The sequence below is a fragment of the Vigna unguiculata genome, chromosome 9, assembly GCF_004118075.2.
Source record: "Vigna unguiculata cultivar IT97K-499-35 chromosome 9, ASM411807v1, whole genome shotgun sequence".
Taxonomy (NCBI): Eukaryota; Viridiplantae; Streptophyta; class Magnoliopsida; order Fabales; family Fabaceae; genus Vigna; species Vigna unguiculata.
The window spans coordinates 473,837-493,342 of record NC_040287.1 but is presented as its reverse complement, the minus strand read 5'-3'; the positions used below and the strand labels follow the sequence as shown (position 1 = coordinate 493,342).

At 27.5% G+C, this 19,506-nt stretch overlaps 3 protein-coding genes across 4 annotated transcripts; 1 reads left to right on the top strand and 2 right to left on the bottom strand.

Moving 5' to 3' along the window:
• Positions 1-4,618: 4,618 nt before the first annotated feature.
• Positions 4,619-6,210, bottom strand: LOC114164665 (glucan endo-1,3-beta-glucosidase, basic isoform-like). The gene is made up of 2 exons (XM_028049403.1): positions 6,097-6,210; positions 4,619-5,747 (listed from the first exon to the last, which is right to left on the bottom strand). Exons 1-2 carry the CDS (start codon positions 6,182-6,184, stop codon positions 4,789-4,791), a joined length of 1,047 nt encoding a protein of 348 aa, XP_027905204.1. The 5' UTR covers positions 6,185-6,210; the 3' UTR covers positions 4,619-4,788.
• Positions 6,211-10,789: 4,579 nt separating this feature from the next.
• Positions 10,790-13,673, bottom strand: LOC114196109 (glucan endo-1,3-beta-glucosidase, basic isoform-like). 2 transcript variants are annotated; one of them, XM_028086637.1, is made up of 2 exons: positions 13,432-13,673; positions 10,790-12,010 (listed from the first exon to the last, which is right to left on the bottom strand). In XM_028086637.1, the coding sequence occupies exons 1-2, from the start codon at positions 13,520-13,522 to the stop codon at positions 10,989-10,991; spliced, it is 1,113 nt and encodes a 370-aa protein (XP_027942438.1). In that variant the 5' UTR covers positions 13,523-13,673; the 3' UTR covers positions 10,790-10,988. The 2 variants fall into 2 exon arrangements, with proteins under 2 accessions (XP_027942438.1, XP_027942437.1); XM_028086636.1 differs by having other exon boundaries at positions 10,790-12,013; positions 13,432-13,582.
• A 3,926-nt stretch (positions 13,674-17,599) lies between these two features.
• LOC114195905 (glucan endo-1,3-beta-glucosidase, basic isoform-like) lies at positions 17,600-19,211 on the top strand. The gene is made up of 2 exons (XM_028086350.1): positions 17,600-17,690; positions 18,259-19,211. The coding sequence occupies exons 1-2, from the start codon at positions 17,600-17,602 to the stop codon at positions 19,209-19,211; spliced, it is 1,044 nt and encodes a 347-aa protein (XP_027942151.1).
• Positions 19,212-19,506: the final 295 nt, after the last annotated feature.

Below are 19,506 nucleotides of genomic sequence, written 5' to 3'. Positions count from 1 at the left end.
AAATTAATGGTAATTTAGGCGTATAAGCATTTATGTATTTACTTTATGATAATAATAGTAAAAAATATAATTAAGATTTAGATTTGTGATAATTATTAAAATAAAAAAATATTATTGATGTTGTAAACAATTAGGTATAGGAAAAGCAATTGTAAAAATAAAAAAAAAATTATTAAGTTTTTAGTGTTAACTATAATTATGTAGCAAGAGTAGTTTTTTTTACAAATAATAAAATTAATTGTCATGAGAGTAAATTTATAAAATAAATTATATAATTTAATTTGCAATTAAATCTAAGAATTTTATCAATATACTTTATGATCAAACAGTGATGTAAGTAGAAAAAATATTATGAAATGTAATTTAATTACATGTTAGAGGAAATTTTGAAAGAAGATAATAACTCTAAAAAAATTGAATAGAACTTTAAAATATGTGTAAATATTTTTTATACAAATGTAGTAGAGGTTGGTAGTGAGTCTTAGTTTCAAAAAAAAATAAGTTTATTAAATTTTCATAAAATATTTAAGAAAAAATTATAAGTAAATGATTTTGTAATAGAAAACAAATTAAACATTTAATTTGTATTGGTTCACTCTTCTTGAAAATAAGAAGGAAAGGATAACATTATGATATTTAAAATATATTAGCACCACGGTCGAAGTACTCATTTTCAGGATTCCATACAATTATTTGACTTAATTACGATACTTAATTGAAATTACAAAAATAAAGTATTTTATAAATTTGAAATAAAATTGGGTTGTTAAAGGGAGAAAAAAGGTTTAGAATGAGTTAGGTTATGTCTTTAAGTATAAGTCAAACCTAAGTCACTCACTACTATATAAATAAAGGTCAAGTATTGTCTCTTTTCATTTCGCACTCGAATAATTTCTTATGCTTAAGAGAAACTTTGAAAGGGATGGCACATAAAAAGTTTGAAGAGTAACTCTTGGATTACTAAATTTACCTTGAATTTGATTTGGTTGGATATTTTGCTAGCTTTGTAAATTACTTACCTTTTTTGTGTTTCTCTTTTAACTTAACTTGGATTTTAATTTGACATTTAAAGCTTAATATTATAATTATTGTTGATATGGTAAACAAGGTACTATCTATTATGGCAAAAATGGTGATAATGGCCTAACACATGCTTTTATCTTTCAATTAGGCACTTGATTCTTGTTAATTTGGATATGTGTATTTGTAACAAAACTCTTGTTCTTGGTAGAAAAATGAATTTATTTTGTTGAGAAGAGTTTACTTTCATTTTATAAGTTTTTCCCTGCAAAGACAAACAGCCTCAGACATTTATAATGTGTTTGAAGGATAGATTTAAACAATTTCAAGAAATTGAAATACTTGATAATTAAATTATTTATAATTAAATTCTTGTCATTTTTAAATAATTAGTTTAGATAAAGTAATTGAAATATTTTAAATTTGAATTTTATTGTTTGGATAAAGCAACTTAAACTTAATTTCTATTTTAAAGTGAACTCAAATCTACCTTTAAGTATAACTTAACTTAGTTTAATTTTCAATTTGGTACTATTTATCTAGACTTTTGGTTCAATTCAATCTATGTCTCGGCTCAACCTTCAGCCCAACCCAAGTTGGCCTTACTCCTCTTTTGGTAATTGAACAAATTAATATTTCTTTTCATGTGCTAAAACGATTTTGAACCAAAGCACCGAGAAAGGAATACCAATTTCAACAATAAATCAAACTTGAATTCATTAGATGCATAAAATTCATTTGTTGTGAATTGATATGACGTTAAATTACACTTACCCACTTCCTGTATCCCATCATACTTTCTGGAAAAAAAAATTCCTACATAGGAGTGGGTAAGTGTTTTCCAGAAAAGTGAATGAGTGTCTTTCGGAAAAGTATTTCAGAATTGGTTTAATGTGTTTTGATTAAGGAAAATTATTTTTTACTACTAAATTTTGACAATTTTCTCTTACAACCTTAGGTGGCATCTTCTAAGTGATTTTCTATTTTTTTATTTTTTCATCTTCAATATTTCAAAATCATTTCAAAAATGACACATCATGTTATAAGAGAAAGTTGTCAAAATTTAGTAGTTAAAATATCATTTTCCTTTAACAAATAAAATCCAGAATAATATAGTATAAGAAAGGGGGGTGCGGGAAGAATCAACCTTGAGCCTTTTGCTTGAACATCCATGCATTCCATAAAGTACAGTACATGCCGTATCAGCATTTTCACTTCCGCAAATTTGCTTGCTGCACCCCTATGATTACCACTGCACCCTATACGAATAGTAAAAAGACTAAAGTACTCTCTTTCACTGTCACTGCATTGTTATAAGTGTGTCTTCTTCTCCATTTCCCGACTATATATGTTTCCTTAATTTCTCTACCTTAGTGTCAATTCAATTCTTCAAAAGAAGAGATTTTAGATTTTGTTCAAACAAAAAAACTCATACACAAATTACAGAACAAAGGGAAAATAAAATGTTACATATTAGAAAGAACAAAAAATTCATTAAAAGATACAAAGAACACTAATAAAAGCTTTACGATAAAATTTTACAAATTGTGACAGTATTTTCTATGATTTTTCAAGTGACACAAAAATGAATCACAATTAACATGTATTTGAAGACCAATATAAAATGTAATCAACTAAAAGTTTAATGAAATGTAAACATGTGTATTTATAAATCAATAAAAAAATATTAATTTTTACAAATTATCAAAATAAATAATTCAAGATTCCATACAAGGATTATTAGTATTACTTCCCTTTTGTTTTTAAATAAGGGCATTTTAAAATAGAGATAATACATTCTTTTTATTGAATCTCGAGTTTGATACTAAGATTCTCTTAATGCATTGAATTTCGACAACATAACATCTAAATTATGTACATAAAAAAAAATTAAACAATACAATTTTAATCCCACTTGTTATCCATGAGTAGCAAACTATATATATATATATATATATATATATATATATATATATATAAGAAAATTAATGAATAAAAGCTTGTCAAGGTGCAAATTATTTATTTATTTGATCTGCACTAAACCATCTAATCTACGTGCATGTGCCAGCCAAAACAAAAGAAAAATCACATTTATCATTATTTCTCATTTTTTATGATTAATTTCATTTTTAAATGTCGTATAGATCTAAATCATGACATTTAGCTTCAATATATGATTAAAGTTTCAAGCACATAAATACATTAAACAAAAAATTGAAGAAGCATGTGTTGCTTGACTGTTTTACACTGCTTCGATTGTCTTTTTTGGTCACAAGCAAGAAGAAATTGTGAAGGTGCTTCAATTTTCCTAAATTCTCATTACTCATTGTAATTTTTGGATTATATCCTAGAAACTTTCCAATTTTTTTTTTGGAATTTTTTTGGAACATTACTTTCAAAATAAAATTTCTAAAACAGAATTTCTAGACCAGTTTTCTTGAGGACAATATTTGGAAAAAAAATTTCAAAACATATGAAATGTATTTGAAAATAAACTTTCTAAGGTGGAACTCATAAAATACCCTCCGAAGAATGAGTTTTTCAGAATATACGTACATGAAACTGTTCTCGTAACTAACTCAACGGAAAAACAGAAGATATCGTTTGTAATTACGGAAATACAGAAAGAGATACGCATGATGTTTTTTGTTTTCATGTTACTAAACAAATGGCACTATAGCATTACCATGATAATAGTGTTGTAGTATTTGCGTTTAAGAGAAAGTGTATTCAGTTGAGGTTTAAGAGAAAAGTGTTCTATTATTTTTTTTTATTAAAAAAATTTAAATGATAAAAATTAGAAAACATATATATTTAAATCATTTATATGACTTTAAATTCTAAATGATGTGAAAGTACTGAGTAATGAAAAGACGACTTATTAGGATTAGGAGTCTTGCTTCTGCATCTGCTACGTATGAGATTGGCACTGATTTCTATATATGTAAAGATTATATTAAAAATTGTCAATAAAAAAATATACTTAATTTTTTTCAATTTATTTTAATATTTCATCCTTTTATAAATTATTAATTATCTTATGGACTATTTCTTTACCCGTATTTTAGTTTTAAAAGTTATTCATATTTCAAACTAGCACAATAATTAGATTTATTTATTTATATATAACAACTTTAAAGATTATGATTTGGAACTTTTTATAATTAATATTTTTATTTCGTTTAATAATTTTGAGAATTCTTAACTATATATGATGGGCAATCTCAAACTTATTTTATATATATAATTCAAAATTTAAAAATATTATTATGTTGAGTTTCAAAATTATTTGTTAATTAAAATTTTCCTTTCATTTAATAATTTTAAATGATAACTCAGTATCATTTTGAATAGATCTAACGACATATACTTCTTATTAATATTCATATAACCACATTGATCCTTTACAACTGTTTATATTCATATCTTACTAATGATTTCATTTTTCTTTTTCATTTTAATTAATTGAAAAGCTATATATATGATTAACTCAAAAAAACAATTTATTTGGATTAGTTTAATTTGAAAATTACAATTAAGATAATAAAATAAAATTTACATTACAACAAGTAGAAAAGAGGATGTCATACTACATAATTTCATCTTTATAAACTTTCCAACGTCTTTGTATCCAAAGACGAAGGATAATTATTTCACACGGACATCATACAATTTTATTTTATGGGTGACACATAAACATAAATTTTGATGAGTAAGCTTTTCATCTCACTAGTAACTTCAGGAGCACTGTTAACATCTTCCATTCCTTTATGCAGTGAATCCAAATGCATACTTCTTTTGCTTGTTAGGAAAGAATAGCCCAAAATGTTTCTCTATATCAGGACTCTTTTGATTCTCATCAAACATAGCAAAAATATAGATTTCTGTAGGTTTTGAAGGCCTTCTAGGAGTACCATTTTTAGCACGAAGAATCAAATTACCTAAGTAGGTGTTTGCGTTGTCATAAGTGGCAGCAAACCCTCCATCTGACGGCCATCCACTCTCGGACACAACAACCTCCACATAACCAATTCCAGTGTTATCAATAGCAGCATGCACTGCATCCAACATAGCATCAAACAAATTTTGGTACCCGTATTGACCATCCCATACCACAACATTTGGTGATGTGAAAAGAGCATAAGAAAGTGATATGTCAGTAGGGTTATTAGAGTAGCTAAAATAAGGGTACACATTGACTAGTAAAGGTGCACTTGCATATAGCAAGTACCCGATTATGGGGTCTATGTATGACCTCACATCAGCTCTAAAGGAGCCTTGTGATGGGGGGTAAGAGTTTCCTAACATGCTCATGTCAATGGCTGTTGTAACCTTAATTTGATTCTGAAGGCCTTGAGCCAAAATAGCTTGGTATATGTTTTGGATTGCAGGTAGAACATATTGTGCATATTGAGAGTTCGCTCCAACGGGATTCACTTCGTTGCCGACTGCCACATACTTGATTTTGACACTGGGCCAATAGTTCAAAATGTTGCTTTGCACCCATTGAACAGCATTAGCAAAGCTAGTTGCAAGTGCTTGAAGGTCTGGGTTGGCCACGCCAAGAATGAGCTCAATGTTTGTATTTCGAAGTGCATTCAGAGCATCTTGATTAGGATAATAGGTTCTCATTCTTGTTATACTGTTTGATGCGTAAAGACTTACCACTTCATTTGCCGGAGGTAAATTGTCGCCCATCGTGCCATAACACACGCCAATTTGAGCATCTGCAAGTCAAAACATGAAAGTTATATTTTAATTACATATACTAACGGTCATATTTTGGACATTAGACATATTCACGTAGTGGAAATCACTTCAGAATATCTGCCCTTATTAATGTACATATCATACACATATATGAGAAATTGGTAGAGAACCTAAATAAACATGATGAAGCTTACGTTAAAGAAATAGATTTTGTTAGTTTTAATGTCACACGATCTTAAGAAAATCGATCATTTAAAAAGAAGAAAAATTAACTTGTGAATTGACTATTAAAAGTGGTATTTACTTATAATATGCTGTAATATTATGCATGCATCTACCATCCTAATGGTGGAAGTAAATGTGAACCTGCACTGCGAAGATTTGTGAACAACTGGAGAAGAAGCATGAGAATGGAGAAAGAGAACATCTTGGTTGTGAAAAAGAGAGAAGACATGATGCAAAATGTAACACACCACAAACTTAAACAAGAAATTGAGAAATTGATGATCACACTTGGTTCCTCCGACCCCCTTATATACACTCACAATCCATGTCTTACAAGCAATTTATATTATAAAAATCTATATAAATAATATATCTTGGTGTCCATGTTTATCCACGTAATACTCAATACCCTTATCTTATAGTATCTGTCCACACACAAAGAAAAAACGTGTATAGTAAAAACAAATCTCATTTTGAAAGTAAAAGTGGGAGAACTACATATAAAATGGTATACAACATAACCTATACGAGTATCAAAACTAATAGATATTAAGAAATGTAATTATAACAAAAATATTATCTTTGCTTATGCGTATCAAGGACATATTTCATTTAATAATTTTGTATTTTAAGTCTTTTATAAAAACCAATATATATATGTGAGATAGATATTTATTTCAATTTTTCAGAACTTAACACACTTTTATAAGTGTTAGGTATATTTTTTTATTAGCAAGAATAAATGTATTTAAATAAAGTGATTAAGTTGTTCCGTACATATATAAATATATGAAGTAAGAAAAGATAAGTATTAGATATATAAATTTAAAATATCATCTAGAGTTAAAAAAAGTCAAAACATGTAATATCAAACAATATAAATTGACTATATTGTAATATGAATCTGAACAATTATTTCCTTGAACAGTAGATGTTATAACTTTATGGCATGTAGAAGATACCTTATAGACTATATTTGAAGGCACGGAAGAATACTAAATTTCTCAGTACAGCCATTAGAAATGCTATTGACTTTTCTAAAAGATGGCAATGGCTGCTGAGGGCACGAGTGAAGTTGAAGAATTAAACAAAGATAAGGAATTCATAAACAAAATTAAAAGATATGTATGAACAAAACAATATATATATATATATATATATATATATATATATATATATATATATATATATATATATATATATATATCCTTCGATGAGGTACGATGTTTGCAGAATGAGAATGTGTAATGGAAAGCAGCTATTAAAAATTATTGAAAATGTGAGATCAAATTAAACAAAAACCCACGTTATCGTTTATTAGGTTTCAGAAAATAATATAATTAATAACGTTTATGTGTTCCCTCAACTTTGGTTTCTCCCTGGCTACATTCACGTCAGGAATCAAGAGTCTCATGCAAAAGCACATGTTCTAAATTAATAAACTCACGAAATACTATTGTTTAATTAAATTTGGAATCTGTGTTATAATTGGACAGGCTATATACTTTTCATCTAAACAAAATTTGATGTATTTCAACTTTAATAATAAAGGGAATTTGTTTCAGGAAATTAAGAAGAATTTCAGCATAATTTGATTATCATAGTTAAGAAGGAAATATATCGGTAAAGTTGGTTACTCCAATATAAAATCAAAATGAACAACTCTTATGGAAAATCATCATCCATCTAAGGGGAAAACCTCTTTTAGTGAAAGAGGAAAAAAGAATTTTTTTTGGAAAAAAGGACACTCAACCTAAAAAGAAAGAAGATAGAGACATATTTTGAAAGCTGGAAACATTCATCTTCATCATTATTTTAGTATTCGTAATGTGAAGGAGTAACTAACTCCCTTATTCATGGAGGTTGGTGTAATGTATTATTAACTTTGTGAATCTCACTATTCAATTTAATTCTTTTTCATCACTCTTGTGTTCTATTTTTGTTTTAATTATAATAATTATTGATTGCATATTTATGGGTATCTAAATATGAGGCCCAATATCAGAACCTAGACTATAATTACAACTAATTGATTCTGCATCTATACATAAAGTACATCACTGATCATTCTTATAACATCATAATGTTGATATGTGAGTGCAAAGGTATAACAAAAATAATTAAACATAGTTTTTGTTTTTCAAGTTTAGACTTATATGTACACATTACGACTTGTTAGGGAATGCTAGATAATGAATTAGAAGTATATTGTTTGGTGATTTTGCTTTTAATTGAATAATAAAACTCAATCCTAGTGAAACCTTTATAATATTGCACACCATATGTTTGATAGAAATATAGAAAGAGTTTTATTTTTGGTTTTGGAGAATTTGTTGTCTAATTGAGTTATAAATTACAAGAGTTGTCAAGTGTTTCACAATTCGAAAAGAATAAAGTAAAACATTATGATTATTAATGAAAGATAATTATTGATTTATAAATTGTAATTATTTAAATACCATTATATCATTATCTTAAATGAATTATTCTTCAATTAAAAAAAGTTATTAAACCCATTAAATACTTGTGCTCGTACCATTTTGAAGATTATAATGAAATTGAACAATGAAATAAAATGAATAACTAAGATGAGTCGGTGTAAGTTCATTTTTATTAACTATATCCAACTGGGCAAAGCATACTGAACTGCACTGAACTATTAAAAATTGCATTGAACTAAAAAATAGTTCGTCTGAACTGCACTGAACTGAAAAACAATTCAGACAAACTGAATTGAACTGTTTTTGTTGTCTAATAAACTGAATTGAATTGTACTGCACTATAATATGAATTGAACTATTATAAACTGAACTGTTGTACAAACTGCACTATTTTTAAACTGAACTACACCATTTTTGAACCGTTTTTTAACCAAACCACATTAATTTTGAACCAAATTGTACTATTTTTGAACCGAAATTTACTTCATCATTTCAATTGTTAATAAATTATTACATTAATTTAAATTGTTGAATTTTTTCTTCAATCTTTTTTATTGTTTTGCTAATAAACTTAACAAGTATATTAATAACGAATTAAGTTAAAGTATTTTTTGCGATACTTATTCATGTACAATAATTTGAAATTAACGTTTTTTGTTACAAACTAAAGCGATAATAAAAATAAAGCTTAAGATATTATTTATAAAATTTAATTCTTCCACTATTATACCCTCTTTCATGAATAATAGTAATTATGTGATATATAAAAAAAACACATTTGATTTCAAGAGGAAAAGAGGAAATTACAATTGAAAGAGACAGATTTTATTTTGTGTTCGATATAAAAAAAGTATTTAGAAAATAAGTGTTGGAAGTATTAAATTTTTTTATCATAGATAATTATATTAATTAATATAAATTATATATAACACTATTTTTTATAAAATAAAACAAATATTACAGACTATTTTTTATAAAATAAAATAATTAATATCAAGTAAACTGTAACTTACAATATAACCATAAAATTCACTTAAATATATTATTATAACATAACCTAAAAAGTGTTACGTACGTTTTTCTATTATTGTATATGAAATGAAAAAAAAATCAAAGAGTAAATTTTGTGTCTAGTGTACATGAGATGAGGAAATCATAGAGTGTCGTGCATTATCAGTACTACCTAAGCGTGAAGCACAGAAAAAACTAAAAAGCAGTTCAGTTCGGTCATCAAATAGTTAACTCATTTAAGTTTGATTTTTAAAAACTGTACCGGACAACAGTATAGTCAGAGGCAAAACTATATGGTGACAGGGGAGCCATGGCTCCCCCAGTTTTTTTTTTTGAATTTTTTTATATATATTTATATATTTTTTAAAATTATATTTATATATTATTTATATTAAGTTTATGAAATGAAAAATAATAATAAAAGATAAAATAAAAAAATTAATGGAGACATTAATTTATAAAAGAGATTAAGATTTTTTTCTGGCTATAAGATCTTTCTACCATGTAAATTATCATGAAAGTGTGTGAAGAGAAATAAATACAAAGAGATAGATTAGAAAATAGAGGTTGGAAAATACATAGATTGAGATTGAAGTATATTTTCTTGCATGATCTCTCACGTATCAAAATTAGTATCTTATTATGATTTATGTATGTTAAATTTATGATTCTTTTTAGGATGTTTATCCCATATTAATATAAATCCTAATTATGATTTTAGGGATTCTTTTATGAAATTGGTATGAGCCCTAATTATAATTTTTCCCAGATTATTATAATCTTTAATTATGAAATTTAGAGATTTTGTGTTTTTCGCTGCCTGTGGTAATTTTTTTTAAAGTTTTGAATTTATACAATGTTGCTTATTTAATTAAAGTGGTATGAGTTTTATTATGTTTTGCATTGTGATAATTGTGATTTGTGAATATAAATTTATTTTTTTCTAAATAGGCGAGATGTGATAAATTTATATTAAAAAGATTATGATAAAAAGTAAAAAAAAAATTGATTCTTTTTTTAAAGAAGGTTTGTGATAAAGATGAAAAAAAAATGCATTTACGTTAACTAAACTTGAGAAATTTCATGAGAAGCAGGAATTCAAGACAATAAAAAATAAATCTTTAAAGTTCTTTGAGTTATATACAATGAATTTAAAAATTCATTAGAATGCGATTCGGGAAAAACGGCCTCAAATGTGACAATACCACCAAATCAAATTGATGAGGTTATCTAAAATGGTATTCATGGTTTGGTATCATGATATAATAGCGAATGATAATAATATTTTTTTGAATTCTACTATTATGTGAAGAAAAAAGATGAAGAACTTTTTTTTGACTAAAAAAAATTATATATAACAAAACTAATTTGACACCCCTACATTTTTTGTTCAAGTTCCGCCACTGAGTATAGTTCAATTTTTAATACAATTCAGTTTATTTTAGTATAAAACAATACAATTAACTGTGCCGAGCCCTATATCCAACATTGTTTTATCCAAAACCAAAGGATAAACATTTTTTACAAGCATCAAATTCTCTCTTATTTTATGGGTGGAATACAAAGTATAGGGTTCCAACCTTACATGTCACTCTTAAGAGAATTTGTTGCATTGAAGTCATCAATAACGATCTTCCCATCTCTTTTGCCACCAAATCCAAAGGGGTACTTCTTTTGTTTGTTGGGATTAAAGAGTCCAAAATGTTTCTCTATCTCCGGACTCTTTCCATTCTCATCGAACATGCCAAATATATAAATCTCTGTAGGTTTTGAAGGTCTTCTAGGACTTCCTCTACCAGCACGACGAACCAAATTATCCAAATACACATGTGCATTTTCGTATGTGGCACCAAATCCTCCATCCGAGGGCCACCCACTCTCGGACACAACAACCTCAACATAACCGATCCTAGTATTATCAATGGCTGCATGCACTGCATCCAATATAGCATCAAACAAATTTTGGTACCCATATTGACCATCCCACACCACAACATTCGGTGCACTAAAAAGAGCATAGGGAAGTGATATGTCACGAGGGTTACCAGAGTAAGAAAAATAAGGATATACATTGACCAATAAAGGTGCACCTGCATAGAGCAAGTACCCTATTATAGGGTCTAAGTATGATCTAACATCACCTCTGAAGGAACCTTGTGATGGAGGGTAAGAGTTTCCTATCATGGTCGTGTCAATAGCTGTTGAAACCTTGATTTGATCATGAAGACCTTGAGCCCTTATAGCTTGGTACACATTTTGGACAGCAGGTAGAACAAACTGTGCATACGAAGAGGAGCCTCCGACAGGATTCACTTCATTGCCAACTGCTATGTACTTGATTCTAACACTTGGCCAAAAGTTGAAGACGTTCCTTTGCACCCAATGACGAGCATTATCAGCATTTGTGGCAAGAGCTTGAAGGTCAGGGTTTGGCACTCCAAGAATGAGTTCAATGCCTGAATTTCTTAGGGCTTGTAGAGCAGCTTGATTAGGATCATAAAGTCTCATTCTTCTTATGTTATTTGATCTGTAAAGACTTATAACTTCATTAGCTGGTGGTAGATTGTTCCCCATCATGCCATAACACACACCGATTTGAGCTTCTGCTAATTAACCAAAACAAAAATCATGTCTGTTAAATTAAAATTCTGCAATCACATATGTAGGTTAAAACATTGATAAAATTGGTGGAATAATTAATTATTAGTTTACTTTCATTAGCTTGAGTTTAACAACACCTTTTGAAAAATGATAATTTGAGAAGAAAAAATCATTATAATGTCCCCTGACATTGAAAATGATATTTTGTGGATATATAAAAAATATGTTGTAATATTAAGGAAGATAAAATAAGTTAGCTTCAACTCTGCCCTCTAAGTGGCCAAAATAATAAGATTAGCTTTGGATCAAAATAAATTCTCTATTTCTTCAATTAGGTCAGTTAAAAATATTAATTTCCTTTAATGTTTATGAATTATATTAATTTACATAGTAAAAACTTATTAAATGGACATAAAAAGATATTAAATATAGATATATGGGAATTTAATCCATTGAGGATAAGTTGAAAAACCCCTAACACCTACCATGTCAGGTAACGGCAAGCGAAGTTGACTTGTCTATCTATTTTGTTGACTTGTCTATCTATTTTATTTTACTGATGAAGACTTAATAAATTAACTTTACATTTTTTATTGTTTATTTTAAATTTAAATATGCTTTTCGTCTTCAAATTATTATTAAAAGTTGTATTTCATTTCTAAACTAAAAATAATAAAGTATTTAGTCTCTATATTTTAAAAGTTATATAAAATATACTTGCAACAAACGCTGTGTAAAATGTTTTTATATGATAAATAAAGTTTCACAGTTGATTATAACATAATTTTCACATTTCGTTTGTAAGAGTAATACACGACGTTCATAGAGTACAAGGAAGAAATATTTTATAATTTAGTTTAAGAAGATAAATTTTTATAATAATTTGATTACAAAAAATATTTAACTTGTTTATTATTTATAAATCCAATCTCTTTAAATTCGAGAACACAAAATATGTTTAAATCATATTTAGACTAAGTCATGAATATATATAATAACTTTTTAACTACATTTTTAAATTGATTTTATGAAATAATAATTGGGTTTTTCCTTTCGATTTTTTCTTTTTGTAAATTTACAAACTGCTCAGTGTACTGTACATTGATGAACTGATACATCTTAACTTATTTATGACAGACTGATAAGTAGAACAAAACCAGATAAAAAAATATAAGAAAAAGTATAATATGTATTTATATAATATGATTCCTATTTTTCTCTTCTTATTTTTTGTTTTCTGATGACATGATTTAGTCTGTCATTGATTTTTTTTAAAAGAAAAAATAATAATACATTAATCAATAACTCATATTAAATCACGTCAAAAAATAAAAAATGACAGTCATAGTATCATTTTTTTTTTCTCTGAATCATAAAACTTAATAAATGAATGGACATAAGGTAACAAAATAGAGAGACTGACCTGCAGTGATAATGTTCACTGTCAAAAGTTGAAAAAGAAGAAGAAAAGCAGCAAATGAGAAGCTCTGGTTTCTGGGGAAGTGAGAGGCCATGGTGGAAGATGCAAATTAAACTTCATTGTTGCAGTTCTATAAATAGAGAGTGTTCTTCACCATGTCTTTGAAGAAACTTCAATTATTAATATAATCTTGATGTCTATGTTTACCCACCTATTATCTTTCCACCACCATCAAAAGTCTTGGTCTTGCCAATTTTCTCTTCCAATCAACATTTCAAATAACTCTTTTACGTATGTAAAAAGACATAGTCTTAAATATGATACATACACTTTTCTTATCGCTCTTTATCATATTATTTATTTTACTTTCGTTTTATTTCTACATTTTTTCTACTTTTTGTAAAAATAGTCATAATAATAGAATTATTGACGAAAAAAAAAAAGATGTTGTAAACAAATTGATAGAATAGTCAGGTCATCGATCGCAGTGCATGCACCTGGAAGTGGCAAGGTGATGATGATATATATGCTTAACATTTTCAACGTAATTTAAAGCTTTATCCTTTAAACAACTTGGTATTGTAAGGACCCACGTTACCAAACTTTCAAAGAGTTTTATCTATTGTATGTGTGTGTTTCTGAAAAAAATATTTTCTTTGTTGATGGCTCTACGTACTATATATGCTATTATATAAACCAAAAATAATACGTGTATGTGCCCTACAAAATAAATAAATAAATAAATAAATAAAATATTTATTGTAATTAACTAGCTTCTCAGCGCAGCCATTAAATGCAATTGGTTTTTCTAAATTATGCTATAGGGCTGCTGAATGAACTTGAAGTTTTTTGTTTTCATCAGAGAAAAAGAATATATTTAATATAGAAAATTCAGAGTGTTCTAACCCATTACAACCATATATACATTCTGCAAGTAGAAAAAAAAAATTATACATAATCTTTCCTTAATTTTAACCCCTTTTAATGTTAACGTTTTCAATAATATATATACCTCCAAAAGATCATAAGTTATATTCCACAAAAGAAAAAAAATGACATAAGTTCAAAGTGTGTATTTAATTTTGCCTATTCTTCATTTGTTGGCAAAAATATTGCTGACATACTCCTCATAAAACACAACTAATATGTGATTGAACCTTTAATTATACTACCACCGATTTTTTTTTTTCATGACTAAAAGAGAGAACTTGAAGTATTAATTGGACTACCTCACCATTTTTTTTTTCATGACTAAAAGAGTGAACTTGAAAATGAACTTGAAGTATTAGCCTTAAACTTTTGTCATGTGCAATTTTTGAATTACATATATTTAAAATAGAATTTAGTGATTTTATTCAGATTAAGAAATTTAATGGAACTTTTGAGGTTTTTTCTCCATTTTTTTTCTTGGTCTTTATGATAGTGTACAATTTTTTGATAAAATTGTTTTTTTTTCTTGTTAAGTAGGATTGAGAGAAGGGATTGTTTGGACGAGTGATTGTATACTTTAAAATCTGTGTCTAGTCACGATTTTTTAGTTAAAAAGTGTTTAAGGAATGAAAATAGGAAAAAAAATATTTAAACCGTTTTAGACATTAACTACTAAACGATATATGAAATTATTGAAATGATTGGACGTGGTAAAAATATGTAGTATAAGATTTTTTAATCTTTGTAAAAGGTAGTAATATCTATAAATACAATTCTTAATCAATTATCTAAGTACAACATTTTATTTTACAAATAAATACATGTTACATTTTCTCAATTTTTTTACCCACTTTAGATTGGTGGATATGAATTGATTACGCGTATTGTTTGAAGTCCGGCATTTGAAAAAGGAGAACAATCTTAATCATGGTCAATGGCTGCTTTCCAAATTCCAATTTCCTTGAATTGTTTTTCTTATCATAACTACAAATCCTACATATAGCATTAGCTTCAAGGATATCTTTTGGTTTGTTTACGCATTCATGATTTATCTTTTGTACTCATTCTTCCTCTTGCGCCTGCATATTCAATTATTTAAGCCCACAGTGTAGCCGCCGCTAAAGATCATCATTTACAAAACCCACTTGGAATTAATGTATCTACTTCATTCATAATTTCTAACTCTTCTATATTTATTCATTTATTTCGTGGGATACATGATAATAATATCATTTATATTCATTTTAATACAGTACATGTTGCCCAAGTTGAACATGTGTCCACGGAAAATTTTCTAAAATAATTAAGGGTTATGATTTTGGTTCCTTAACTTTTAGTGAATTTTGAAATTGGTTTATTTCGAAACTTTAAACTAATTTAATCATTCATCTTTTGAAATACGTGAATTTATTTTTTTAATCAAATTTTGTTATGCTTATTATATATAATATTTGAACTCAAAAGAATAATGTCATATTTAGGAGTTTTAAACTCGATGTTTAAAAGATATTTATCCCACTACAAATCAAAATTTAAAACTGGATCATAAATAAATATCTAAAAGCAACATTCATTTTTTGAAATACGATCGTCGTTCATTTTTTGAAATACGATCGTCGTTCATTTTTTATAGTGTTAAAGTCGTTATGTAATACTATTTATAGAAGAAATAACTTTTTTTAATATAAGAGAGTTTAAAAAAGATTTAAGCATAGTTTAGTCAATTTTGTTTTTTTTGGCCCACTGGCTATTTATGGAGTGCAAAAAATCCAACACATTTTGTTCACTACAGCCTAAATGTAGAATTTTGCTTTCTTCACTCCCCAATTTTTAAAATGACAATTTTACCCCCGTTTCTTTTATAACATGAATTATACTTCATTGTTGGCACTTGGAGGTGGAGATTAATGTTTGAGCTTCGGCCTCCTAATTTTTTTACATGCACTAAAATTAATATAAAAATAATCCTTTTTAATTTCATTATATTTGATTTTTTCAAATTTTTATATTCTTATGAATAATTTTTCTTATACCTTTTTAATATTTTAAAGATCCGTTACTAGCTGTACGGTAAAGTAAATTAAACACGTATTTTAGTGAATATTTAGAGAAACAATGAAGTTGGTCTCTTGAGTTTTATAAAAATTTTGGCCAGACGAATTGGTGTCAGAAGCTAGATGGGATGAGGTATTTTTTTGTTAAATTACAAATTAAAATAAAACTAATTTAAAAAAATCTCTTTTATTATATTATCTAAAAATGTAAATATTTAGTAATACTATAATTTAAAATTATTAACATTTATAAATTATTATAATAAAATAATAATTATTTTAATATATTTAATTAGAGAAATTAATTAATTAATCTCAAACTTAAATTTCTTTTAATATATATATATATATATATATAATAAAAGTTTTTAAAAATGAATTTGGCTAGTCCGCTTGGCCACTCAATTTTTTTACTAGTTTCGGTATTTTTAATCTAAAATATGGATTCTGTTGGAAGTTTTCCATCAATTAGAAATAAGACAATTTCATAGTATATAAGTGAGGTGTAAATCTCACCTTACAAGTTGTTTTTGTGAGGTTGAGTTAGATTTAAAATTTACTTCTAACATGGTATCAGAGCCAGATTAAAGTCTATCCTAATAAACTTTTTTAGAGTTTTTTTTAGTTGCATGCTAAGGTTTATAAAGGATAATTTCATATATAAAGGTCAATAGTGTTGAATTGCCACCTAATTAGTTTTGCTACTCAAATATGTTAGGTCATATAACATTTTATGTATAGTTCTAACATTTAAAATGAGATTTGTATGTTAATTCATTATGTAAGATGTGAGATCTGTACATTAATTCATTTATGTAATAAGTGTGTAACAGTAAACAAATTTGATTGATTTATAGAAGATATTACAGTGGAGATTGATTCTATAATTAACATTTAATAGTGAATAAATTGGTTTGATCACAACTAATCCGTATTCTTCTTAATAACACAACTACATCTTTTCTCTTTGTTTATGGAGATATTATAATTAAGGTAAGGATACTGAGTATTAATAATGTAGATATAGAAGGACAATAAGATATTTATTATATATATTTTTATTATTCAAATTCCTTGTAAGACATTGATGGTGGTGAGTGTATATAAGGAGATCATAGGAAACAAGTATGATCATCAATTTCTTATTGTTTGAGTTGTTTTTTTGTGGTGTGTTACATTTTTGCAACATGTCTTCTCTCTTCTCCACTACCAACATGTTCTCATTCTTCACTGTCATGCTTCTTCTTCAACTATTGACTATAAACCTTCACAGTGCAGGTTCTCATTTACTTCCACTATTGCTAAATATCACTTTTAATCTTAGTCAATTCAGAAGTTGATTTTTCTTTTATTTTCAAATGATCGGTTTTCTTAAGATCGTGTCACATTAAAGCTAAGAAAAAATATTTCTTTAAACTAAGCTTCACCTTATTTATTCAGTGTTTTCTATCAATTTCTCATATGTGTATGATATGTATATTACTTGACAAATCATTTTATTTAAATGCATTGACCTAATGCATATTAATCAAATTTATTTCTTTATCTGTTGTTATAATTTTTTTTATTTCTCAATGTAAATTATTATTACATTGAATATCTTTATAATATTTGTATAGCGTAATTTTTATAATAAGAAATATACATGAAGTGTTCAGACATGTTTTTTTTTTCCTATATAAAAAGATAAATTAATATATTAAATAGGAACTATTACATCATCTAAATTGATGATATAAAGTAATATATAATAATAATAATAATAATAATAATATAACTTCTTTTTCAATATGAGCATGCAACAACTTAATTTTATAGATTACAATTTTCATGTTTTGGGTAACAGATGCTCAGGTTGGTGTGTGTTATGGCACATTGGGCGATAATTTACCTCCGGCAAATGAAGTGGTAAGCCTTTACCAATCAAACGGTATAACAAGGATGAGAATCTTCGACCCTAATCATGATATACTAAATGCACTTAGAAATTCAAACATCGAGCTCATTCTTGGGGTGCCAAATGTCGACCTTCAATCTCTTGCCGCCTCAGCTGACAATGCTATTCAATGGGTGCAAAACAATGTCTTGAGTTACTTTCCCTTTGTCAAAATCAAGTACGTGGCAGTTGGCAACGAAGTGAACCCCGCTGGAGGGTCCTCTGAGTTTGCCCCATACGTTCTACGTGCAATCCAAAACATATATGAAACTATTAAGGCTCAAGGCCTTCAGGATCAAATAAAGGTCACAACAGCCATTGACACAACCATTTTAGGAAAATCATACCCCCCATCACAAGGCTCCTTCAGAGATGATGTGAGGTCATACATAGACCCTATAATCGGCTACTTGGTATTCGCAAATGCACCTTTATTAGTCAATGTGTACCCTTATTTTAGTTACTCTAATAACCCTAATGACATATCACTTCCCTATGCTCTTTTCACCTCACCAAGTGTTGTGGTATCAGATGGTCAATATGGATACCAAAATCTGTTTGATGCTATATTGGATTCTGTGCATGCTGCAATTGATAGCATTGGAATTGGTTCTGTGGAGGTTGTTGTGTCCGAGAGTGGATGGCCATCGGATGGAGGGTTTGCTGCCACTTATGACAACGCAAACACTTACTTAGATAATTTGGTTCGTCGTGCTAAAACAAGTAGTCCTAGAAGACCCTCAAAACCCACAGAGATTTATTTATTTGCTATGTTTGATGAGAATCAAAAAAATCCTGACATAGAGAAACATTTTGGACTGTTCTCTCCTAGCAAAGAAAAGAAGTATCCATTTGGTTTTTAATTAATAAATGAATTACACGCAATACTTCACTTAAGGTTACATGTAATGTCAAAAGGTTGCCCATGAAACCTATGTTATTCCTTCCACGAAAATAGGGAGAGTGTTGTTTGTGTGAAATAATTTATGAATGTTTGTAATGATTGAAATTTTTAATATATGAGACACTCGTGCACTTGTTTTTGTTGTCTACATTTTATTCCACATTATCATTTTAATTATAATTTTTTAAGTATACTAATCCATATAAATTGCTTATTAAGCGATTCATGTTGCTTTTCAATTAATTAAAATGAAA